Source organism: Toxorhynchites rutilus, chromosome 1 (assembly GCF_029784135.1).
Source record: "Toxorhynchites rutilus septentrionalis strain SRP chromosome 1, ASM2978413v1, whole genome shotgun sequence".
NCBI lineage: Eukaryota > Metazoa > Arthropoda > Insecta > Diptera > Culicidae > Toxorhynchites > Toxorhynchites rutilus.
Genome location: NC_073744.1, coordinates 87674445 through 87700866, shown reverse-complemented (window position 1 = coordinate 87700866; position 26422 = coordinate 87674445). Strand labels below are relative to the sequence as shown.

At 37.7% G+C, this 26422-nt stretch overlaps 1 protein-coding gene across 2 annotated transcripts; it reads right to left on the bottom strand.

The window, feature by feature from the left end:
- Positions 1-2502: 2502 nt before the first annotated feature.
- LOC129762879 (MOB kinase activator-like 1) lies at positions 2503-26422 on the bottom strand. Of its 2 annotated transcripts, none has more exons than XM_055761456.1 (3): positions 26122-26422; positions 3730-3890; positions 2503-3669 (listed from the first exon to the last, which is right to left on the bottom strand). In XM_055761456.1, the coding sequence occupies exons 2-3, from the start codon at positions 3824-3826 to the stop codon at positions 3197-3199; spliced, it is 570 nt and encodes a 189-aa protein (XP_055617431.1). In that variant the 5' UTR covers positions 3827-3890; positions 26122-26422; the 3' UTR covers positions 2503-3196. The 2 variants fall into 2 exon arrangements, with proteins under 2 accessions (XP_055617431.1, XP_055617429.1); XM_055761454.1 differs by lacking the exon at positions 26122-26422 and adding an exon at positions 4205-4460.

The window sequence follows — 26422 nt, the reverse complement described above, 5'->3', positions numbered from 1 at the left end:
TACTGAACTGAGTGCTTTATGCACCACATCTTCATCAAACGCAAGTACTGGGAAACGGAGATTGTAAGATGGCAGACTGTCAATATACTGGCGGGTTGGTTGAGATGAATTGCTTTCATACATGTTTTGGAAAAATTCGGAAAAGAGATTGGCAGAAGAAAGTGGTGAGTCGGAGTTGCTGGATTGATAAACGATTTTATCCGGTATCCGCATTAAGTTCTTCCGGTTCCGTACGAAACTCCAGAAAGAAGATGGATTTTGCTTAAATGTGCTTTGAAGAGCATTTATGTACTTGCGGAAGCTTTCAAGCTGCAAGTTTTTGTATTTTTCTTCGGCCTCGTGTAGTTCTCTTCTGCGTTTTGTCGTGGAGTTTTGTCGTGAAGAAATCGTTTTCTCGCTTTTCGCAGCCTATTGCGGAGATTTCGAAGCTGTGGAGTCCACCAGGGTTGATTGAAATTCCTAGAACGCTGGGCCTTCAACGGAACTGTTTCTCTAATAATTTCGTTCAATTGTTCATAGAATGTAGATACGGCATTGTCAACTGATGTATGGTCAAGTATGCGGTCCCAATCCAGAGAAGCAATTTTGTTATTTACAGTATGATAGTCACAGCGAGAAAAATCAAGCTCAGAGCGAGAAGAAGAGTCACCTTCCATTCGGGAACAAAAGTTAACAATTAAAGCCAACGGCTTATGGTGGTCGTCCATTTTGAGGAGCGCCGATGGGTAGTCTACAAGACTTACACGGTCAGGGTTGTTAACAAATGTCAAGTCAAAAAGCTTACCGTTGGCGTTCAGTAGGTCGTTAATTTGATGTAACCCAGACGACAGTGTTGGTTCTACTAATGCTAGTTCCTGCTCCGTAGATGCGTTAAGAGGTAAAAATGAATTGAAATCATCGTCGAAGGTCCACACTAGATTCGGGAGATTATAGTCACCAAGGATTCCGATCACATCATCAGGGTTGGCCATTTGTTGAATTTGATGGATGGATTCAACGTGATGGGCGTAGGTATCCACATTACTGTTCGGGCGGATGTAGATGCTACAGATGAACAATGAGAACCGGGGTAGAATGATGCGCACGGCTGTTTGCTCCAAACTCTCACAGTCTACTAAATGCACCGAACTACAGTTAAGCTCAAATTTCACTGCAATCAAGACACCACCGCCACGGGACAAGTGACTGCTGAGTGAATTACGATCACAGCGATACACTACGTAGTTACTTGATAATTCAGCACTTGATATTCCAGAATGAAGCCACGTTTCTGTAAGGACCACTGCATCAAAGTCACAGGCGAGAAGTGATAGAAGCATGTCATTGGTCTTAGTCCTTAATCCGCGAACATTCTGATAGTAGACAGTCAGCTGTGCATTATTTGCGTTAGATGAAGGTATTGGATGACAACGTTGTTCAAGATAAGGCGTTGAAGAACTAGGTTGGGGGATGTGGTTTACTGACTCCCTCCCTGGATGGGTTATTTCAAGAGATAGAAATAAACTTTGTTCTACAAAGATGTTTTAAATAACTAGAACTACAACATTGTCGAACTATATTTACCTCTATTCATAGAGATAAGAAAGTTAGATTTTTTAGTTCATCGAAAATGTTGGTCACCCTATTTTTGGCAACATAAAAATGAGCGCTCTATCATACGTAACAACATTGTCGAAGACAGTTTTTGTCTAGAGAATAACTGTCGAGGTCTAAATGCTAATTTCCACTTAAATGCATCTCCTGGACCATTGTGCAATGTCTTCAGAACTAATGGAATCCAGGTCCGGTTGTACGCCTTCTCCAGATCCAGCGCGCAGCGCGGCGATGTGTTCTTCGACGGAGAAATGTTGTTGAACGGGTTTCCAACCCGATCGTTCGGGACTACGAATCGATTGACTGATTTCGTGTCCGCTTTCTGCCGTCGGATGAGCTCAGAATCGTATCCCGAAATGGAGGACAGTTCAGCGAAGTATTCCACTAGAACGTTCGCGGTGTCGACTGAATCGCTGTAGGTCCTCCCCTTCCACTTGCAGGATAGGGGTTTGGAATCTTCTTTTCCCATTCTGCCGGATTCGTTTTGCCGCACGCAGGAGCTTTCTCTGTTTCCTGATTTCCTTTTTGAATCTCCTCAGATCACCAGTGCAGCGCTCTCTTCCAGGCTGTGTTTTAGGGATTCAGCTACCTCGGTGATGATTTCGTTGAGCATGGTGGTTGGGTTGCCTCGGGCGATCAGGTGGCTGGAGGAAGCCCTGTAGAAATCCCAGTCAGCTTTGTCGAAGATCCCCTTTGATCTTTTGTTGGGTTTAGGCGGTGGTGAGTTGAGGATGATTAAAATTGGTTAATGGTCGCTTCCATGTAAGTCGTCTGCTTTGCTCCAACCCGGTTTACCTACCAAGTAAATGCTGGGTGCGGAAATGTCAATGACTGAAATGGCAATTATGCAATGTTCGATAAGCGGTAAAGAATTGGACTTTTTCTTTTTACTACGACCGACAATTCCCCTTTTCCGTTTTATACAAATTTATATTTCCATTTCGTATTTTAATTATCAGTCGTTGCAATCAAATCCTGCAATTTGATTGTTACCCATTGTTGTATAGACGCAGCTGTTATTGTAATAATGCCTCTGTGGTTTTTTAGCCATATTAAAAGCATTCATAATTCTACACATTACAACTGAAGCGCATAGTGATGAACAGCAAACCAAAGAACGATTTCTCTTTGTAATAGGCATGATATTCGTCGAAAAAGGAAGGCTACTGATAAACCGAAATGGGTTGAACCGTAAAATTGAACAATCTGCACTCCTGTTATTACACATTGCGCGAGCTTCTCCTCCAAAGTACAATTGAACAGCTCGCATCTTGTCATTAAATAAATATTTACAAATTAGATCACGTGTTCGTATCTCATCTGCTTGCTGCAGAGTATTCGAAAAATTATAATAATAATAATAACATTTATTCTATAAGTAATTAAAAATAACACATTAAGATACTAAAAAAAGTAAAATAGTGGACGATGTATTGATACGTTCGAACAATCTCGCAAAACAAGGAATATCTACCAATAGGAAATGAGTGAATGATTACGATTACAAAAATCATATTACAGTATTGTTTGCTCACTATCTTTAATATAAGACGGTGTTGATGTACATGATGTTCGCTCGATCGATCTTTCTTAAGCAATGAATTTATCGACCATCTTTAGTGATCAATTTGTCGATTAGATCCTGTAACGGGGCAAGTTCGCGACGGTCGATGAGATTGAACTCTTGGACAAAGTAGATAAAATGCTTGAAAGACGTGTTCAAATGGGCCTCTTCACTGAGTCTCACCACTTCGGAGAAGTGTTGGTGATAAATGTGTGCATAAACACGAAATAGCCTTTTTAGAATAGTTTTAGCAATTTGAATAAAATTTTTAGGGAATGGAACACCGATTTTGGATGGGAACAAAGTTTCATCGTCCAGTTGATCTTGTACCCATGTCATCAAATAGTCTATATACTTCGGAGCGCTACATTTGATAGGTTTTTTTACCGTCTGTCCATCTGCCCAATGGTATTCGTATTTAGGCCCAGCGGACATAATGCTGCATGAATCTTCGGTGCAAAATTCCGTTATTGTGCCGTACATCATGTTGATTTGATTGAAAAAATCTACAGCTTTAAATGAAACGTGATAACATTAATAATAGGTCATTTGTAAGTTCTACATTGACTTACTGTTCACAGCAACCCATTCATTGAGATCTTCCCCATCTGGAAGTTGCACGGCATTGCGAAGATTTCCAGAACCAAGCGTGGCTGCAGCATGTTTCATAAGATCATATTGATGTGTTCCTTCGGGTATGTTCTTTTTTGGCTTGAATGTTTTGCTGGATCGACTGTGGAAAAATATACATAATTGGATTTAGATAGATAAGGCACAGAATAATCGTGTAGCTTGTATGATTTGCATTCGAACAGACGAACGAATGGATCATATTCGCTTTAAACTATGTCGAAATGTTTTTAATATATTTTTTACAAAATTTAGTAAATTTTCAATAAGTTATAGGTATATAATCAAATTTTGACAAATATATCATAGATCATATAAATCAATTCGGCTTTCAGAAACCGATAAAAAATGCAATCAAAATTTGATTTCCGAAACAGAAGTGATGTGTTAATAATATTCACGGGCTGCTATACTTACAATAGAAAACTCATTGTGTACAGTACACCTGAATTGAAAAATAAGCAATTTGCGACAGATTTCTCTTTTCAGCAGTTCTGTATCACAAGCTAGAAACCAAAATGTTTACCGCATAAGAGAAGGTCAACAAATAGCAGGTAACTTATAAGCTTTTTTACAAAATTGGGTCCGAAAATTAAACAAATATCACCCACAGAATAAAAATGTGAGAATATTTAATTTATCTGTTTTCAGCTCGGATTTGTCAAAATTGTGACAATTTTCGCAAGATAAATAGACATCGTTTTCACAAACTATAAACCAAGATGGTGGAGTTAACAGGTGGCTCGTAATTTACACTATTTAGAAAAGACGTTTGAGGAATAGCAAGACGAAAAGTTTGGATTTGTTTATGTTATTACTTACGTTGGTATGGTTACATTTGATTTCGTCGAAGGTATTTGAAGCAGTATAATAAATAAACAGTTGTCGTTGAAAATAGTAACCTAGTAACCTTTATGCATATGCTTCCGCCAGCTGGCTCGGCTAATGTGATTCAGGGAGTGCTTTGATCGTGGTACCGCCACTGGCGCATAATTTGCAGCTTTGTTTTTTGTGTTGGTTCATAACGACAATCAGCCGTGCCAGCGAAACTGTAGTCAATGTTTAGTGTTGTTTGGATACCATCTATGTAAATAAGTTCAAACTTACGGGATTCGTCCGAACGGCAATTCTGACATTACGTTTTACCTTCCACTTCACTTTCCTTGCTATAAACTATGAGTCAATGTTGCCAGATTTCTATAATATTTGGTAATGAGTAAATTCAATACGGGTCTATGGTACTAGGTGAGGCCGTTTCGTCACTAAGTTGGTTAGGGGAGCGGTATATGAAAACAGTACGGAAGAAAGCAGAAGGGGAATTTTTTCCTTGAAGTGTGAAAGAGACAGACTGATCACGAGCGAGCTTGGGCACAAGCGTATTGTGTTTTGTTTACAAACAAAACACAGTAGACTTCCAAGATGGCTGAAGAGTGGTTTTAGCAAGTTGGCCCACCTTAGGATATACTTCTACTCGCCTTGGAGTAAATTAATGAGATACATATCGAGGTGGAGCAGTAGACAACATTCTCATGAAATCATGAAACTGTTTGTTTTTTAACAGATGACAATTGCATCGTGACTTGTTTCGATTATTTATGTTGTAAAAAGGTCCAGAGAGCAGTCGTATACCTAATTCTCGAAAGCAGTAACAATTTAGGTGAAATTTTGATTAATTGGTGATTTGTACACATTAATTGGTTCACAACATACACACCGACACTGAGATCCTTCGAAACATCAACTTCATAATGTAAAATAATGAAACTTCGTTTGTTTCTATGAACATGGAAAATTGAAAATGGCACATGGAAATATCACTTTTATCCGTCTTTTTCGACGTGATTTCACAAATATTCACTGCATGCTATCACGTTAGCCTCATATCTAGCGGCAACTCTAAAAAAATGTACTTTTTTAATTGAAAAATTACTTCCTGAAAATAGCATTTTCACATGAATGCGCCCAGCAAACATTAAATCGCATAACAAGCGTATATATAACATCATATGCCCTAAAATTTGGTTGGCATATAATGCGCCTAACTGGCATATGCATGCAAAAGGGGAGGCCATATACATACATGGCAAATGCTTATCGAATTTGTTTGGATGAATATGCAACTTTGACCGGCTATAATAGCGATTATGTTGAAATTGAATTGCGATCTAATATGAATATATTCAAGAATTGTTAAAGCACCAAATACGACTTTTGCCATACTCATATACGATTTATTACAGACATAGAAAAAAACAAATGGCGCAAAATATTTTCGTGAAATGTTTATTATAGCCTCACGAATCGCCATTTTTATATATGAGTATTTATGTTTGTAGAAATAATAATTGTTTGATGGACTTGTGTTGGGAGTGGAATATGAATGTTTAAAATGGCACAGATTGATGTTTGGTGAAAACTGCTCCGATGTGGGTTCGAACTCCGGTCGTCTGGATTATCATCCACCAGCTATCTCGCGCGGCTATCTGAAATTTAATTCAACAGCGGTTGAAACTTTCGAGTGCATCAAAATTTCATTGACATTTCAATATGATGAGATATGTTCTTTATTAGGATCTAATATGATTTACTGTTTCATGATTTTCTTCAGCATGCAACACGATTTGCTACAGTACTGAATCGATTTAAATTATACGCTCATACGACACACAAACTGCATCAGCGTAATATACGCATGTGATGCGGATTAAATATATTTTACGACAATGTACATCATAAAACTGATGTTTGTTATACCGAATTGCGACTTAATTTGATAATGGTATATAGAATCGAGTTTTTGCATTTTATGCGATATCAAATATACACGACACATACTTTGATTGATATTATATGCGATTATGATTTATTCGGATTTCTTGTAAGACTTGGCACGTGCAAAATTATACGATTTAATGTTTGCTGGGATGGCCTTCCAGACAAATTTTGTGCCACATAATTTCAATATGCAAAAAAACATCAACCAATTATTTGTATTCAAAGTTAAAAAAAAGAACTAAGAACTTCCGGGATGATAATCTGAGAGAAGTCACGCTTAATTGACTACAAATCAAAAAATTATTAACAAGCGTTACAAACTCCGGTTATGATTTATCTTCTGTCAATGAGAGATTATTATTTTTTTTCTAATATCCGGTATCCGGCCGGATACCAAATATTGACCGTATAGGTAGGATACCGAATATCCGTTTCATCTCTAGATTAGACTGTTGTTATGTGCTTCTCGGTTGTAAAATAACTGCCTGCTCCTCGTTGCGTTGCCTCTCTGCTAGCTGGCAGGAGAATCACAAAGGCATGAGGGTTGTGATGCAGTTTTCGCTTCTCTCCAGGAACTGAACAAAGGATATTAACCCATTCACCTAAGTTTTAATTTTCAACAGAGTGGACCAAACAAATATGCATCGGTCGGACACGCATTGTGCTATTCTGAGCGTTCAACAGCGCTATGGTAATACAAAAATACATGTTTATTTCTATAAAATCGTATAAATTGGACGAATCACAACATCAAGAAGGTTGTAATGTATGCGTCTACACTGTGTTTGCATCAAAACAGCCACTTCACAGCATAAAAATCTCATTATTTTGACCGCATATTCCTTAGCAAAATGCTAAGAAGCAAGCATCAATGGGACACACAATTTTCAAACTAAATTTTTCAACAAAATAACATGATTCGCATGGAATCAAGTACCAAGATCGACAAAGAAAAGATTGCTGATGTTTAAAAATCATATTAGAGCCTTTAAAAATAAGAAATGTTTTCTAAACTAATAAAAAAAAGTTATAGGAGGTTGTGTCCAAGATACAACCGCATTGTTGACGTAGAACTACGCTGTTATTTTATATAAGTCGCTTGTTTATACCTTCGGATATTATTCTATAGTGCTGTGAAATTTTAGTAACAACTGCTTAGTAGAATTATCTCTGAAATGTTTTTTCATTGTAGAATCAGTTGACTATAATTCATTGATGATTCATTCTTGCCCTCGCAGAACAATACACTAGCTGATCATATGTCGCAATTAATATCATGTCAATGTATTGAAAATTTACGTCGAACGCTATTCCGGTGGCATTTTTCGCAATTGACATAGACTCGGCTACAGTCGATGATTTATACACCATAGGTGGTGTAAAAAAAACAAACTTTTATTTACCGAACATTTAATTATAAAGTCAACTTAGATACTAACTCTAGTTCCCTGTCGCTAAGCCTTTTATAACTATCAATTTCTAAGTCAGCATAATTTTATCTTGGTTGGTTCCCGTTCATGATGTGTCGTGTTGCATCTGGTTCTCCGGATTCTGCTGACGATGTCTTCTATGGCGATAGCGCTGGAATTTGTTTTGGCATCGTACGGTTCGTTGGAAATGTTTACATGATGACTGCGTGGCTCGATGATTATCTGACCTTGATGTGTAGTGTGGATTGTTGTGCTGCTGGGCTGGTTTCCGTACATAACTTCCCCCGTCTTAGATTGAACCGTCCCGGTTCAACATGTTATGACAAGGTTTCGGCTCCCGTTAACATGTTTGGGTTGATGGTTATTACCGAACGAATTGATCTCGTTTCTTTGATTATGAACCAAATTATTATTGATACAATTACTGACAACATTATAATTGTTCCAAATGTGATAGTCCGACTTTTCTGCGTCATTATTTCAATATGTTCCAATCTGTGGCGGTTTTGAATATGCAATTGTTCAAAGGGTGTCATCTCTTTCTTTATTTCGTTGATGTGAACTGAGTACAGGGGTAGAACTGCCGGTTTGATTTCTGTATTATATTTTTGAGTTTTGTGCTGCACTCCGCTTAAATAAATTGAGCAGTTCTCGAACGTTATGAGAAATGTGCCTGTTAGATTTCTCGGGCCAAAACCACAATCGTTTAATAGTGTTACTGGGTTTCTTGCGTTTTTAATCATTACTCCAAGATTTCGATTGTCTTGATTTCTGCTGTTTTTGATGATTCGATAAAGGTACAATTACTTGTATTTCCTCTTAATATTGTATGTATGCAATTGTCAGTGGAAACATTGAACAAATTTTGGATGTCACAGATGAAATTTTCTTCGATATTTGAACATGGGTATGTTACTAAATAAGATTCGTTGTTGCTTATAACAGCATTTGTTGCGTTTATTGCAATAATTTTGTTTCTTACGGGTATTGTTTCTAATTTGAGTAGTTCATAATCGCCTTGTCTTAATTTTGGTATTTTAACGAGAATTGTTATGTTTAACCCGCTATGGAATGCTATCGGTTTTAAAAACTCGTAAGTTTGATCATAGCTTTGAATTTTAATGCCTTGTGATTCTAGGATTTGGGTTGCGAAATCCAATTCTGATGGTTGCAGGAGTAGCTTGGAAATTATTCCGACTTTCATGAGTTGTATAGATTCGAAGAGGTCTTCCAGCTGATGCCTAACTGCGTCGATGTTGAATATAATACTATGTATGTGTAATGTATGCTCGTATTTAATGGAGTTTTCTGAGTTCAACCTAGCTTGTTTGATAATATCATTGATTGCTATAGATTGTTTAAATGCATGTATCGTCAAATTGTTTATTCTTTCTTCAAATAATTTGTTTATTGCTATTTGTTCGTTATTTTCTGTGATAAGTGCATTATTTGAACTTTGTATTGTCTGAATTTGATTTTACATTTTTAATAAATCTTCGTTGTCTAGGTTTCCAGTTATCATGTTGATGGCTGATCCTAAAAAGTTTAGTGACCTTTTCGTCCTTTTCCTAGGTATTAAGTTTTTAATTACAAAATTTGCTTGATTATGTTTTTGTTTGATGATTTTAACAATTTCACAAAATTTTGGATTTTCTTCTAATTTAGCTATTATTGGTTCGTATTGTTTTAATACAATTTTGAATGAATTCAAATTAAATCTATGTAATAATGTGTGGAAACCTTCTTTTATGAAAACTTTCCCTGTCTTTGCGGCAAAAACGCCAGGATTTTGATTTAGGTCCATGATTTCCATGTGGAATGAGTGGATTGTGAACATCCTTCTGTTGTCCTGTGAAGTAAAAATCATAGTTAGTTTCCAGAGTATGATGTGAGGGCTCAAACGGATATTCGTCTTTGATCCTGCAAAGTAGAAAAATGTCATTAATAAAGTGTTTCATAATAAACTTTAGATTATTCGTTTCCTTTTTAATTTACTTTTGTGAATTTTTCGGTTATTTTCATCAATTATGTTAGTTTCCCTGTTTTCTCTTACTTTGTTTTCTTTATATCTTTCTTGATGTTTGAGATTATTTCTTTTTCTTTCATATACAGTTTCATTATCTCGAAAAGTTTCATAATCTTCTCGGGATTGGTTTAATTTTTCTATTTCTTTACGTTTCCGTTCCATAATTCTTTCTTTGAATTCTTTATACATTTTTTCTTTCATTCTAATTCTTTCGTCTAGGCCTTCAGGGATCGTCGTATCTTGCCTAAATCCGTAAAATAATTCTCTAGGGGTGATATTTGTTTGGGTATGAATAGAATCATTGTAAATTGCAACTGCTAAGTTAATTTTGCTCGATTCAGGAAGATCTTTGGTAGAGTCTTTGTTCGAAAGAATATTATGTAGTTCTCTTAGTGTTCGATGAAAAATTTCTATAGTTCCGTTTGATGAGGATTGACCAACGCTGGTGTAGTGATATTGTATTTGATTTTCTTCTAGAAAGCTTTTCACAGTGGTAGAAGTAAATGCGGCTTCCTGGTCCATTATGAGTAGTGCTGGTTTACCAAGAGTTGATAGGAAATGAGATAAAGCTCTGAGAATGTGTACAGTATTACGCGTACGAATTGGTATAGCGAATGCAAGTCTGGAGAATTTATCACAAAAAGTGAGATAATTCTTTTCTTTAATTACGAAAATATCCATGTGAACTATTTGTAATGGTTTCGATGGGGTTTCAGTAAGTTTATATTTCTGTTTGTATGGATGTCTTTCGTATTTAGATTTTTGACATAATTTACAAACGTTAATAAATTTTGTAACTTTAGATTTTATTTTTGGGAAAAAATATTTTCTTTGAATGTGTTTGCAAATTTCTATAATACCTCTGTGATTATAGTTATGTTGTGTTAGAATAATTTAGTCTTGTTCCTCTTCGTCTGGTACATCAATTAAGAGTTTTTCGGTCCAAAGTATTTTTAATGATTTGGCTCGAGAGAAGTAGTTTTTGTAAATGATTTGCAATGATTTAAGAATTTCAGTGTGACAGTAAAGTCCATTCACACAGTTAGATGATGCATAGTCTTTTAAAATATTTATAAGAATAGCAGGACTGAAAATTTGTGTTTTGATGGTTATTCGATGATAGTTTGGAAAAATTGTTAAACTTTCTCGACTATTTTCGTTTGATTTTTCGAGGATGATTTGATTTCTAAATTCATTGAGAGGTTTTTCTGTGCTTTTAATGAAGTCACTATCATCAGAGTCTGCTCAATGTTGAGTCATACTTTCATCTGTTGTATTTGAATTTATTTCGTTGTTCACTGATTCCTCTGGTTCAATTCTGGAAAAGGAATCAGCATTGTTATTTAGAGTACCTTTTTTATATTTGATTTCGAATTCAAATTCCTCTAATTCAAGTTTCCATCTCAGTAGCTTGCGATTCAAGTCATTTTTTTGTCTTAGCCATAAAAGAGGTTTATGGTCTGTACGGATTTCAAATTTGGTACCATAGATGTATGGCCTGAAATGTTTGGTTGCAAAAATTATGGCTAATAATTCTTTTTCGGTGGCTGAATATCTGCATTCTGTGTCGTTCAGGGTTCTAGATGCGTATGCAATTGGATGTTATTTTTCATCATCTGAGCGTTGTGATAAGACGGCACCTAACGCAAAATCGCTTGCGTCTGTTTCAAGGATGAATTGTTTTTCGAAGTTTGGATATTTGAGGATGGGATCTGTTACTAACAGTTGTTTGCAATCTTTGAAACAATTTATAAATTCTTCGTCATGGACAATCTTTGCATCTTTCTTAAGGCATTTTGTCAATGGCTTCGTGAGTTTGGCAAAATCTTTGATGAATTTCCGATAATATCCCAATAGTCCTAGGAATCCTTTTATCTGTGAAGTAGTCTTGGGTATCGGGCAATTTAAAATCTTTTCTATTTTATTGGGATTAGGTTTTATACCATCTTGAGTGACGATATGGCCTAAAAATTCACATTGCTTCTGAAGAAATTCACATTTATCCAACTGGATTTTTAAGTTTGCATTAATAAGTCTTTGAAGCACTTTGTCTAGGTTTTCAAGATGTTGTTGTAATGAATTACCAAAAATGATTATATCGTCTAGGTAAACTAAACAACATTTACCTATCAGATCGCTCAATATGCTATTCATCGCTCTTTGGAAGGTAGAAGGAGCGTTTTTCAAACCAAAAGGCATGCGGATAAATTTGAAATGGCCTTTGTCTGTACTGAAAGCTGTTTTTGCTCTGTCTTTAGGTTCTACTTCTATCTGATGAAAGCCGGATTTCAAATCTAAGGTTGTAAAATAAATACTGCGACCTAACCTGTCCAATATTTCTTCAATGTTTGGTATACGAAATTTGTCATCAATGGTTTTTTCATTCAATTTGCGATAGTCAATTACAATGCGCCATTTTTGTTTTCCACTAGCATCAGATTTTTTTGGTACAATCCAGATTGGTGAAGTCCATGGTGATATGGAATTTTCAATTATTCCATCTAACAGCATTTCGTTAATTTGTTTTTCAACTTCTGCTTTATGAATATGAGGGTACCTGTATGTTTTATTGTGGATTGGGATATCATCAACTGTTTTGATTGCGTGCTTTATCGCTGTTGTGCAAGAAAGCTTATGATTTTCATTGTGAATGATGCTACTATTTCGTTTCAAAATTTTAAACAATGATGATTTTTCTTCAGGGTTGAGGTGTTCTGTTCGGATTAATATATCTAAGTCCAAATTTAATGGATGGGATTCTAAGATTGTGTTATTTATTTCCATGGCTTTGGCAATTGGAAGAACCTTTGCTGGTTTGGTCCAAGTGAAGGTAACTGATTCGCCAAAATTTCTTGCTTGAACGTTAATGAATTCATTCTTTGCATTATATAATCCTGATGGTATTACAGCGTTATTAATGCGTATGTCTGAAGGGAGAAACACGTCGCCGTTTTGCTGTGAAACAGGGAGTTTAATAGTTTGTACTGAATGTGCATTAAGAGTGATTTGAGGTGGGCCTAATGTTCTTATTTGCATGGGAATTGTTTTTTGTGGAAGAATTAATTTATGATTATTAACGTCAATTATAGCTTTAAGATCTGACAGTGATTCGTATCCAATGATGCCATCAAAAAACAGGAAGTGGGTTATATCTATGGTATAACCGCAAGTGTGACGTAGGACTATAGTTGATTTAGAGATCATTTGTTTGAAGTTGAATCTAAATCCATTCTGAATGAATGAATAAATGAATATTTGGGGGACTTCGAAAACGAGAGCGTTACGTTGGAGGCACAAGGTTTTATGCATCCAATATAGGATACGAAAAACCTTGTTCTGAAGGATAATCTTCAGAAGCTAACCTGCTAACTGTACTTGATTGACAAATCACAAACCCAAATGTATTATATGGATATTTTATGGATAGAAAACATTAAAATAAACTCTTTCGCTTGAATGTAATTTTCAATTCCAAGGGGAACTGGCAGATTATTTTCCAGCAACGATTAGATATTTCCACATTTTCCTCGATACTGGAAGCCCACCAGTGGTTAATACTAACTCGATAACCACCTGTTAATAGTACTTGATTGAAAAATATTTGGTCACAGTGTTACATGGATAGAAAACATTAAAATAAACTCTTTCACATGAATGTATTTTCAAATTCCCAGAGGAACTGGCAGATCATTTTCCAGCAATGATTAGATCTTTCCGGAACTTTCTCGATGCTGAATGGCATCCAAACGGAAAGAATTCTGCGCGTGTATGTGTCGATCCTTCGCCGTTCACCTCCTCCAGCACGTTAGGCAACGATGGTATCTTGTCGATGTCCTCACGAAAAATGAATGTGTCTCACCACCAGAATATCGCTTAAGTATGCTTTTTGTGTGGGATTGAATCGAGAGAAGGTGTGGTTTACGATGGCAATTTGGAAGGCAAACTAGAGGGGAATGAACTCTCTGAGCTCGGAACTTTCGGCGACTGAGCAATAATCGATTGCGGGCGCATACAATATTGGGTACGGAAATATCCTACTGATGGGGAAGAATAATCTTCTGAAGCTATCCTGTTAATTGCGATTGATTGAAAAATCACACAATCAAATGTATTTGGTCACAGTGTTACATGGATAGAAAACATTCAAATAAACTCTTTCACTCTTTCACGATCAGGAGTGTTATTTTTCTTATGATAATCAACACTATAAAAGAGGTATTGTTGTCAAGGGCAAAAATAATTAGAATTATAAAATGAACGAGCTACATTTTTCCGTCAATTGTTTAATTAACCATTGCATCTCTGAAAGAGCATCTCAACCTTTCACTGAGCAACGCATTTTTAATCTCCCCTCCCTTTGACATAACGTTTTTTCCGAACGAAATAAAAACAAACGAAGTCAGAGTCACGTAAATGTTTACTCCTGCGATTTGAAAATATTCGATAAAAAGTGGAAGGAAGAGATGCCAGATGATTTTTGAAAAAAGTCTGTAAAAACATGTGAATGTCTGTTAAAAATGTGGAAAAGTCTGTAAAAGTGTACAGATCTATAGAAATGTTTTTTAACGTTAATTTTCACATATTCATTAATACTTTGTACATCGCGATGCACGTAAGATTGTATTTTGTATATATATATACAGCCATTCCATGCCAAACCAATATAGTGATTCTCAGATCTTCGTCAAAAGTGGTAATTTTGTTCTTTATCGCAAAACATTAAACTCGTATTTTTTATTTTTTCATTAGGGTGCCCATTTCCATTTTAGGGTGATCCAAAAAATTATTTTTTTCCACTTTTTCAAAAATGACTTTTTTCAAAAATTTATAACTTTCGAACCACTTAACCGATTTAGATGATCGACATATCAAATTCAAGCCAATGAGCTCTAATTGAGAAATATTGAAATTGCAGGTAATATGGATCCTATTTTCGCAATTATTGATTGTAGTCGTTTTTCAATGTATTCATGGCTTTGGACTAGGGGGCGCTTTTTTTTCTATATTTTTAATTGAAAGCTGAGAATTTTTACATAAAATATCTCGATATCAAAGATGCTTTTTTTTCGTTTTTGAAATATGATTTTTCAGAACTAATCGATGGTTCGAAAACAATTTTTCCTCATTTTTCCCACTACAAAAAGTCATAACTTTTGAACTATTGGACCGATTCCTATCATCGACATATCAAATTGAAGCTTACGAGTTATTTTTCTATGGAAAAATTTTACTTTTGCGAAAAATGGAATTTTTCATTTTTGTAATTATTGATTCAGTTAGTTTTTCATAGTTTCCTCGGTTAAAGATAGGAGCGCTATAATTTTTTATATTTTTCATGGAAAGCTGAGGATTATTTACCTAGCATATCTCGATATCAGCGATGCTATAATTCTCATTTTTAAGTTATAACTTTGTAAATTTAACATGTTTTAAGTCTTCGATCAATATTCCCGCTTCTAGAATCCAAACTTCCCGCAAGTGTGATATTTTTTCAAATTTTGCTTATTGGCTTCCATTTAATATATCGATCATCTGAATCGGTTCAGTAGTTAAAATGTTATGATTTTTTGCAGAATGTTATTTTTGGACAAAGGGGGAAAAATGATTTTTCGAACCACCGGTTAACTTTGAAAAATCATATCTAAAAAACGAAAAAAATAGCATCTCTGATATCGATATATGTTATGTAAAAAATTCTCTCTAGTCCAAAGTCATTTTTTTTTTATTTAAATCGTTTATTTTTACAGGCTCAGTTACATAGGTTTAAAGGAGCCGAACTCCTTACTGTATTGTTACTAGTATATAAACATTTTTCCTTAATTCTAATGTTAATAATATAGGAAACCGATTACTCGCGGTCGACTCGAGTTTAGAAGGGTGACATATTTTCTTCAGGAAAAGGAGGGGATATGAGGATATATTGACAATGATCACACTCACACTCTCAATCACACTCTCAATCACACTCATCACACTCAATTCTTAAACCTATCTATATCTAATATGTATTTACATTTCATCTTATTCTTAAGAAGGGATCCGATCTCTCACAAAGGAAAAGGAAAAGGAAAAACTAAGGGTGTAAGGACAATCACACACGAAGATCGATAGCTTTAAGGAATACATATATTTGGGACATGTAATCAAGGTCTAACCGAGCCAACACGTCTCTCACCGGCATCATGGGCTGCCTTCCTCGGGCCCGAAGGGTAACTACTAAATTCGATCTGGCAACAAGATACAGCTCGCACGACCAAACAACGTGCTCGATGTCGTGGTAACCTTGGCCACAAACACAAAGATTGTTGTCGGCAAGATTAATACGAAAGAGTAGCGCATCTAACGAACAGTGATTGGACATGAGTCGGGAGAAGGTGCGAATAAAGTCCCGACTCAAGTCCAGACTTTTGAACCATGGTTTGAGGCTAACCTTAGGGATAATCGAGTGGAGCCACCGGCCCAATTCATCTTCGTTCCATTTGCGTTGCCAGTTAACTATGGTATTTTTGCGGACTAAAGAATAAAATTCATTGAAGGCGATTTGACGCTGATAAATATCGCCTTCAATTGCACCTACCTTTGCTAATGAGTCAGCCCTCTCATTACCCGGAATTGAGCAATGTGAAGGGACCCAGACAAAGGTAATGACATAACAGCGTCTGGATAAAGCACTCAAAATTTCTCGTATTCTCTCAAGGAAGTACGGCGAATGCTTTTCCGGCCTCACTGAACGGATAGCTTCGACAGAGCTAAGACTATCCGTTACAATGTAATAGTGTTCAACAGGTCGTGAGGCGACGCTGTCCAGCGCCCAGTGTATCGCTGCCAATTCAGCAATATACACTGTGCAAGGATTCTGAAGACTGTGTGAGGTGCTAGAAAATTCGTTGAACACTCCAAATCCTGTGGACTCATTCATAGAGGACCCATCAGTAAAGTACATATTATCACAATTGATATCCCCATACTTTGCATCGAAGATCGTTGGAACGATCCTCGATCGAAGATAGTCTGATGTTCCATGGATATCCTGCTTCATGGACAGATCAAAATGCACAGAGGAATTGATGTAGTCAGGAAAACAAACACGGTTGGGAATATACGAAGAAGGATTAACCTGCATGGAGACGAATTCATGATATGAGCTCATGAATCCAGAATGAAAATTTAGCTCGATCAGCTGCTCAAAATTTCCGATCACCAATGGGTTCATAACCTTACACCGGATGAGGAACCGAAGAGATAATAAATTGAAGCGATCTTTTAGTGGGAGTAGGCCTGCCAAAACCTCGAGACTCATGGTATGCGTTGAGGGCATACATCGCAACGCGATACGGAGACAAAGATACTGAATTCGCTCGAGTTTAATGAGGTGTGTTTTGGCAGCTGATTGAAAACAGAAACTGCCATACTCCATCACTGAGAGAATAGTTGTTCGATACAACATTATAAGATCTTCGGGATGGGCTCCCCACCAGGTGCCGGTAATTGTACGGAGAAAGTTTATTCTTTGTTGACATTTTTTACTCAGATACCTAATATGGGCCCCCCAAGTACATTTAGAGTCGAACCAGACCCCAAGATACTTGAATGACATAGCATGAGTGATCGGTTTACCCAAAAGTTGAAGCTTTGGTTTTGCTGGTTTATGCTTCCTAGAAAAAACCACCATCTCTGTTTTCTCCGTGGAGAATTCGATCCCTAGCCCAATGGCCCAGGTTGAAAAATTGTTCAAAGTATCTTGTAAGGATTCTTGCAGGTCGGATTCGTTTGATCCTACGACAGACACCACTCCATCATCTGCAAGTTGTCTTAGGCTGCAATTTTGTGTAAGGCAATTGTCAATGTCGCTTACGTAGAAGTTGTACAAAAGGGGGCTTAAACATGAGCCCTGGGGGAGTCCCATGTAAGAGACCCGACTTACTGCCGAATCTCCGTGAGAAAAGTTCAAATGTTTCTCACAAAGCAAGTTATATAACATATTATTCAATAGAGGCGGCAGACCCCGAGAGTGTAATTTGTCTGACAAAACCTCTATTGAAACAGAATCAAAGGCCCCCTTTATGTCCAAGAATACTGAAGCCATTTGTTTTTTTTCGGCGTAAGCCATTTGAATTTCTGAAGAAAGCAACGCAAGACAATCATTCGTCCCCTTGCCCCTGCGGAACCCATATTGTGTATCTGAGAGTAGGCCATTCGTTTCAACCCATCGATCAAGGCGAAACAAGATAATTTTCTCCAACAATTTCCGTATACAAGACAGCATTGCTATTGGGCGGTACGAATTGAAGTCGGACGCGGGTTTTCCGGGTTTTTGAATAGCTATAACTCATACTTGTCTCCAATCATCTGGAACAATATTATGCTCCAGAAACCGATTGAATAAGTTCAACAAGCGATGTTTCGCCACATCAGGGAGATTTTTCAGCAAGTTGAACTTAATTCTATCCGATCCCGGAGCAGAATTGTTACATGAAAGGAGAGCAAGAGAGAATTCTACCATCGAAAACTCGGAATCAAGATCGCACCTATCTTGTGGTATATCTCGAATAATTCTTTGCACTGGAGCGGAATCGGGACAAACCTTTCGTGCAAAATTAAAAATCCATCGATGTGAATATTCCTCGCTTTCATTGGATGAAGAGCGATTTCTCATGTTTCGAGCCACTTTCCATAAATTTTTCATTGACGTTTCTCGTGATAAACCTCCCACGAAATTTCGCCAATAAGCACGTTTTTTCCCTTTGATCAAGTTTTTAAATTGATTTTCAAGGTCCAAATACGTTTGAAAATTCTCAATGGTTCCACGTTTCCGAAAAGCTTTAAATGCATTCGATTTATCTCCATAAAGCTTGGAACACTGGCCATCCCACCATGGATTGGGAGGCCTTCGACGAATAGTGGAACCTGGGATGGGTTTCGTTTGAGCGCGAACCGCGCTGTCATAGATCAAACGAGAAATGAAGTTATACTCCTCCAATGGAGGCAAACCATCTCTGGAATTGATGGCTAGAGCAATCGCGTCCGCATATTTTTTCCAGTCAATGTGTCTTGTGAGGTCGTATGCCATGTTTATTGATTCAGAAGAATTCAACCCATTGGTGATAGAAATTTTGATTGGCAAGTGATCACTACCGTTGGGATCCTGGATTACATTCCACTTGCAATCTAACGATAGTGAATTCGAGCAAAGCGAGAGGTCAAGAGCACTTGGTTTAGCAGGAGGTTTAGGTACACGTGTTGTTTCCCCAGTGTTCAAAACGGTCATATTGAAGCTGTTACAAAGGTCATATATCAACGATGAACGATTATCGTCGTACGGTTCCCCCCAGGCAGTTCCGTGAGAGTTGAAGTCTCCCAAGATCAATCGTGGCTCAGGAAGGAGTGAGCACATGTCAACAAGTTGCTTGCGGCTAACCGCAGCTCTCGGAGGCCAATACAAGCTGACTATACAGAGGTCTTTGCCTCTGATGTTTGCATGACAAGCAACAGCTTCGATCCCTCCAATAGGTGGAAGGTCAATTCTAAAAAATGAGTGACACTTATTGATCCCCAATAGTACCCCTCCGTATCTGTCATCGCGGTCCAAGCGTATTATATTAAAATCGTGGAAAGAGAGATCATTTTGAGAAGAGAGCCAGGTTTCGGATAGAGCAAAAACATCACAATTGAGTTTATGAATTAGAAATTTGAATGTATCCAATTTAGGGATAAGACTACGACAATTCCACTGTAAAACAGTGATATCTCCGACCTCTCTATTTAAATTAAACATCAAGAGAGATAATCATTGCAAGGAGGGGCCATGTTTGCATCAATTGCTGCAAAATTGTCTTTAGTACTGGATCCACAAGGTCAGACAACTTTATAAATCCCGATTGGGAAGTTGAACTTGACGGAAAAACAGGGACAGTTGGGGTTTTTGATGTCCCCTCGAGTGCTGGGTCGTTCGAAGGTGAACTATTACCACGGAGGCCAGGAGGGACCTGATTTTGCTTATCCGCTGCACTCGATTTTTTGGGCAAGCTAACAGGGGGTATAACCGGAGGGACTTGTCCTTGAACTTTGGGTGTGGTCACATTTTTGCGCCGGAGATTCCCTTGAGAAATAAACGGCGTGCCCCCGTTAGCTGTATCCGCTTCCATTTCGTCAACTGGCAACGTAGCGAAGACATTGTGTGTATTGATTGGTTGTTGTTCTTGAGCCAGTGGAGAAGCGCCCTTCAAAATTTCTGCGAAAGTGCGTTTAGAGCGTTCCCTCAAAGAGCGCTTCTGTTTCTCCCAGCGAGCCTTGTATGTTTAACAAGCTGAGAGCACGTGTGGGGATCCCCCGCAATATGGACACTTATGCTCAGTCGCACTGCAGGATTTCCCCTCATGTTGTTCTCCGCAAGTGGCACATCGTTCTTTATTGGCACAATAAGCAGCCGTGTGACCAACTGACTTTCACTTTAGACAAGTCATTGGCTTTGGAATAAAAAGTCGCACGGCTGACCTCAATTTATCTACCATCACGTAGTCAGGGAGAGCTGAGCCAGCGAAGGTGACTCGAAACGAGTTGGACGGCGTAAATTTCTTTTCTTCTCCTTCATGGGAGACTGTTCCGAGCTGGCGGCAACCCAAGATCTTAACAGTCGTCGAGGGCAGTTTTTTAAAACGGTCGGTACCTTCACTCGTAATGTATTCGCACGTCAAGCCCGTTTCGGTTATCACACCCTCAATTTCGACTATGTGAGAGGGAATGTAGACCCGATACTCAATTGTAAAATGCTGATCGACAACAATCTTGTTTGCGTCTTTTCGATCATTCACGACAACTCGCAATTTGTTTGGTCTAACCTTCGAAATTTCCGAAACGGAGGTATACCTTGCCAGATCTTTCGCGATCTGCATGACTCTCAACGCCTTTCCATTTGGCTTAGGCCTGAAGAAAACAACCCAGGGACCAGTTCCGGGCGCATCTTCTGGATAGACCTTTACACGGGGAGTGGGAATAACAGGGGGGGAAGGCGAGGACGGGGATTGAGAGTGGGAAGACGAAGGTTGAGAAGGAGCGGGAAGAACAGAGGGAGAAGACGAGGTTGAAGGTAGAGTGGGATCGTTAAGGGCAGATGGGAGATTTGCTAGTTTTTTGGAGGGAGGCTTGGTAGGGTTAGCTGACTCGTCCCCAGAAGAAGTATCTTCAGAATTTGGCACGCGTTTGAGTGACTTTTTTTTTATCACTTAGGAGGGAACTAGAGTCAGAGACCTCCATATCCGAAGGTCCCCCACCCTCTGCCATTTTAAAATTGGCACTTATATTCTAAGTATTTTTTTTTAAATAATATTTCACAATAATAATAATTCACAAAAACAAAAAAAAAACTTATAATCAATAAATATTTTCTCTCACTATATTCAATCTTATTCACCTATGAACGCACTCCAGTGCAGATGAACGGGAGCGTGCTGAAAGCTCGTTGGTGGTGGGAATGTGCCTACGACACCACTACACACAGTCGTCGGTGAAAGCTTACCCGCACTGTCACTGTTGGCACGATGACTCGGCGAAATCTCCAACGTCGGCGAAGCAGCGACAAAACAAAAACCAATGCTTGGCTTTCCGAGGATGAAAGCCTCTATCCACTTGCAGGCAGGGCACTTCACTCACTATTCAGATAGCGAAATGAACTCTTCAGCGGCAAAAAAACAACAATCACGCGGTAACCGATAACGGAACTTGGACGCGACTTTCCTTCGTCTGGTTACTTCGGGCAATCGGCGAAGAATCATCCAAAGTCATAAAAAAATAAAAATACGATTACAATCAATAATTACTAAAACATAATCATTTTTTTCGCAAGTTAAATATTTTTCACTAAAAGGCTAGGTCATTAGTTCAATTTTATATGTCGATCTTCTAAATCAGTGATTCAAAAGTTATTAATTTTCATTTGTCATTTTTGGGAATAAGTGGAAAAAATTGATTTTTCGGGCCACTTAATAACTTATGTGTTGTAAGTGTGTTTAAATGTTTCAACAATCTACACATACATACATACACATATATACGCGTTGTTAATTTTTATAAAAATCAGTATTTCTTCGTTGATATATTGGACATCCACCAAGGCTTGCGGTCTTGTCGTTGATGAAATTTATAAGAAAATGCAGTGAATATTTTCCATCCGCCATGCAAGGCTATACAAGTTTTAGATCACCACACGGCCATGAACCATGTCTGTGGTAACAATATCGAACAGTAACCCATATTTCGTCATAAGCAGACCCGAAAGCGAATGTAAGTTGTTGAAAATAGAATGAAAATTTTTATTCGATGTTGTTTAAATACTTAGAAGACATAGTCCTGACCCTAACTTAACTATTCTTCAATAAATCTCCTTGCATTTCAGCAAAACAATCTTATCTAGAACAGAAAATAATTATCAGAGACAATTTTCATTCAAGATTTTTCCTTTCCTGCAGAGAATGCAATTTTTCATTAATTGTGAATAACCGTATTCTCTCTTTCGTCTGCAATGATGTCATGGCAAAAGTACGAGTTTCAAACTTTATACACACCAGATTGGCCAACCAGAAAGACTGCTGGGCCGCAGGTTGAGTATCGCTGGTCTAACGTCATGTGTATTGATATAAACTAAATATAATAACTTTTCTGTATTAAAACTATGGAAAAATGTCATATGGTGAGTCGAATATCTTTGATGTGATGAATAAAGCCTCTTATTTTTCAAAAACCTGTGAAATATTTTTGTATCCAAAAAGTCTACAACAAAAATGAAAAGTGTTTTACAGATGTCTGTAAATTTACAAACATATTTGTAAATCTGGCATCCCTGGTGGTCTGAGAATTTATTGCAAGAAATCGCTTGAAAACATGCATGAATTTGCTTGAAAATGAAGTGGATTGAGTCCGCACCACTTAGGTTAATACTAACTCGATAACCACCTGTTAATAGTACTTGATTGAAAAATATTTGGTCACAGCGTTACACGGATAGAAAACATTCAAATAAACTCTTTCACATGAATGTATTTTTGAATTCCCAGAGGAACTTTTTTTTTTTATTAATTCGTTTATTTTTGCAGGCTCAGTAACTTAAGTTTAAAGGAGCCGAATTCTTAGAGCCCAGAGGAACTGGCAGATTATTTTCCAGCAATGATTAGATCTTTGCGGAACTTTCTCGATGCTGAATGGCATCCAAACGGAAAGAATTCTGCGCGTGTATGTGTCGATCCTTCGCCGTCCACCTCCTCCAGCACGTTAGGCAACGATGTTGTCTTGTCGATGTCCTCACGAAAAATGAATGTGTCTCACCACCAGAATATCGCTTAAGTATGCTTTTTGTGTGGGATTGAATCGAGAGAAGGTGTGGTTTACGATGGCAATTTGGAAGGCAAACTAGACGGGAATGAACTCTCTGAGCTCGGAACTTTCGGCGACTGAGCAATAATCGATTGCGGGCGCATACAATATTGGATACGGAAATATCCTACTGATGAGGAAGAATAATCTTCTGAAGCTATCCTGTTAATGCGATTGATTGAAAAATCACAAAACCAAATGTATTTGGTCACAGTGTTACATGGATAGAAAACATTCAAATAAACTCTTTCACATGAATGTATTTTTAAATTCCCAGAGGCAGATTATTTTCAGTAACGATTAGATATTTCCACATTTTCCTCGATTTCGGAAGCCCACCAGTGGTTAATACTAATTTGATAACCACCTGTTAATAGTACTTGATTGAAAAATATTTGGTCACAGTGTTACATGGATAGAAAACATTCAAATAAACTCTTTCACATGAATGTATTTTTAAATTCCCAGAGGAACTGGCAGATTATTTTCCAGAAAAGATTAGATCTTTCCGGAACTTTCTCAATGCTGAATGGCATCCAAACGGAAAGAATTCCGCGCGTGTATGTGTGTGTAGCGATGTCTTCCCGGGGAACCGTTTGTGGCATCACTCTCCTCCTGATGGATTCCCTTCTGGCCTAGGGTGCACAAACAGGCTCTTGGTGACACCGTTCATCCGCGCTTTCATGATAAACGAAGAGCTTCACCACAACAGCGACAACAACGACAAAATCGAAAATCGATTGTGCTGATCTTCTTCAGTCGATCGATTTTAATATACGCCCTCGTAACCTGCGTTCACATACTTTTCTCTGCCTTCCTCACTCCCGCACAAACTACGGTTACAACGAACCCGTATCGAGTATGTCTCGTGTATTTAACCGCTGTTACTTATCTTATGACTTTCACTTATCTCGCGCCAGTTTAAGAAAGGCATTCTTGACCGCTCTTTCCAGTTAGGCATAGTTTTAAGTAGATTAAGTATTTTATGTTATTAATTTATTAGGTATCATTAGGGCACTCATGTTCAGGCCTGTTGATAGTAATGAATAAACAAACAAACAAACAAACATGCTCCAATCGCTGTTCAATTAGAACTGAGTGGATTTCCGAGCGGCGCTCGCTTATATACCGATTGGTGATTTCAATAGCCTGTTTTGAAAGCAATTTTAAGACTATTGAAACAAATTTTTGGATCAAAAAGTAACAAGTATAGAACGCGTAGACATTTTATCTTCCGAATGAAGTGTTTATCATACCATTTCGTTCAGTTGTTTAGGAGCTATTAACGCTCAAAATCTCGGTCTCCGGCGTAACGCTTTTGTTTTCGAAACTTTGGTTTTACACCCCGGTATAGAAATGAAAGACGTAGTCCTACGTCAAAACGTATGAAAATTAAGAAGATAAAAAGTAAAGTTTTGTTCAATCCCAAACAGAGTTGTGGTGAATTTTTTATCAGAGATATGTTTTCCTGCACTATTTTTGATGCTTATTGGTTTGCATGATTATTGTCTTATATCCGGAATAAGACGTGGTGAGATGAAGTTTTTATTAGAACCGCTGTCTACGATAATTTTTGCTTTTTTACCGAGAATATTTATGATTATGTAAGGAAGTCCATTTATAGCATTTAACTCGGAAAGAGAGAACCTGGGGAAATTTGAAAATTTGTCTCCGATTCATTTTCGTATTCATATTCATGTTCGTCCTCAGAATGATCTTCAAATGGTTTTTCAGATTCATCTTCTGCATCGTGATTGTATATTCTGTTCTGTTTTGATCTCAATGATGGATCAATTTCCATAGGTTCTACCTTTTGTCTGTCAGAAGGTGGTTTCTGTCGTGATACAAATTGTGTCGGTCTGTTGTCAATTGATTTGTTGAATGGTTTTTCAAAATGCTTTTTATTAGATTGAGGATGTTGCTCGAAAGCCGAATTTGTTTGAGTTTTAGTTTTCTCGGCATTTTGGAATCGAGTCAAGAAAGCGTATGCTGCTTCTAAATCACTAGGTTGAGCTGTTTGCGCATAACCGAAGTAAGGTTTGCTAAGTCCGTTTATAAATGCAGCTAGGCATTCCTGTTCTAGAAAATGATTGATTGCCTCCCAGTGGTTGGAGTAGATTTCATTTTGCTTCGCTAGAGATTTCATGTTAATCATGATTTCTCTTGTACGTTTATAGTATATGTGAAGAGAGTCAGTCATTTTTAGAGACCAAAGTTGCGTTTGATAGGTGGAAATATTATTGCGATCACCGTATACACTTTGTAAAATTTCTGCTACTTCTTCGAATGTTGATGGGTTACCATTTACACATATTGTGTCTCGGGCTCTTCCATCTATTTTATTAATCACCGCTTGTTCATAGACAGAAAATAATTCTGCTGTTACGTGTGATCTAAATAAATTTAGAGTTTTTCTTGCAGTTGTCAACCAAGACGCTAACTGCTTTTTGTTTCCATCAAACGATGGGATCGTTCTAATTGGATCGGGAATCCTATAGAAATCAGAGCGCCGGTCCTCCACAGCGGGGGCCTGCTGCTGCTGTTGTAAAATTTGTTGCTGTAGCTACAGCGTATTATTTTCTTGCTGGAGAGCGCTTAGTCTCTGTTCCACTCTTTGTACTGTTGCATAAATGCTTTGGAGATTTGCTGGCTCCATATTAAATTTTAATGCCTTTACTTTTGACAATGGATTGAATTTTGGCATATAGCACTAGGTTTTAAAAAGAAAGACGACTCACCTGCGATAGGTTCTGGAACCACTCCTTCGAATTGAAATTCACTAAATCACTTTGAAATGTCTTATTGAAGCACCGCAAATCCTCCACGTGTTGGGAGATGGTTTTTCACCGAGTAGCTTCACACCGCGAATAGAAAATCACGTAGTGGACTCTATTCCACAGCACACTAAATGTTCATTAAAACAGTTTCGAATTTCCACGCACTGAAAACGTTTTTGCGATGTAGCGCCGCGTCTTTTAATTTGTCACATATCGGACACAAACACTGCACTAGCGAAAGCGAAATTGTTTCCACGTTTCG

Bases quoted from the DNA above. Each gene is read 5' to 3' on its own strand.
- LOC129762879 (XM_055761454.1), bottom strand. The intron at 3,670-3,729 runs GTAAGTCAATGT...TTTCATTTAAAG, and splicing joins TGAATGGGTTGCTGTGAACA to CTGTAGATTTTTTCAATCAA.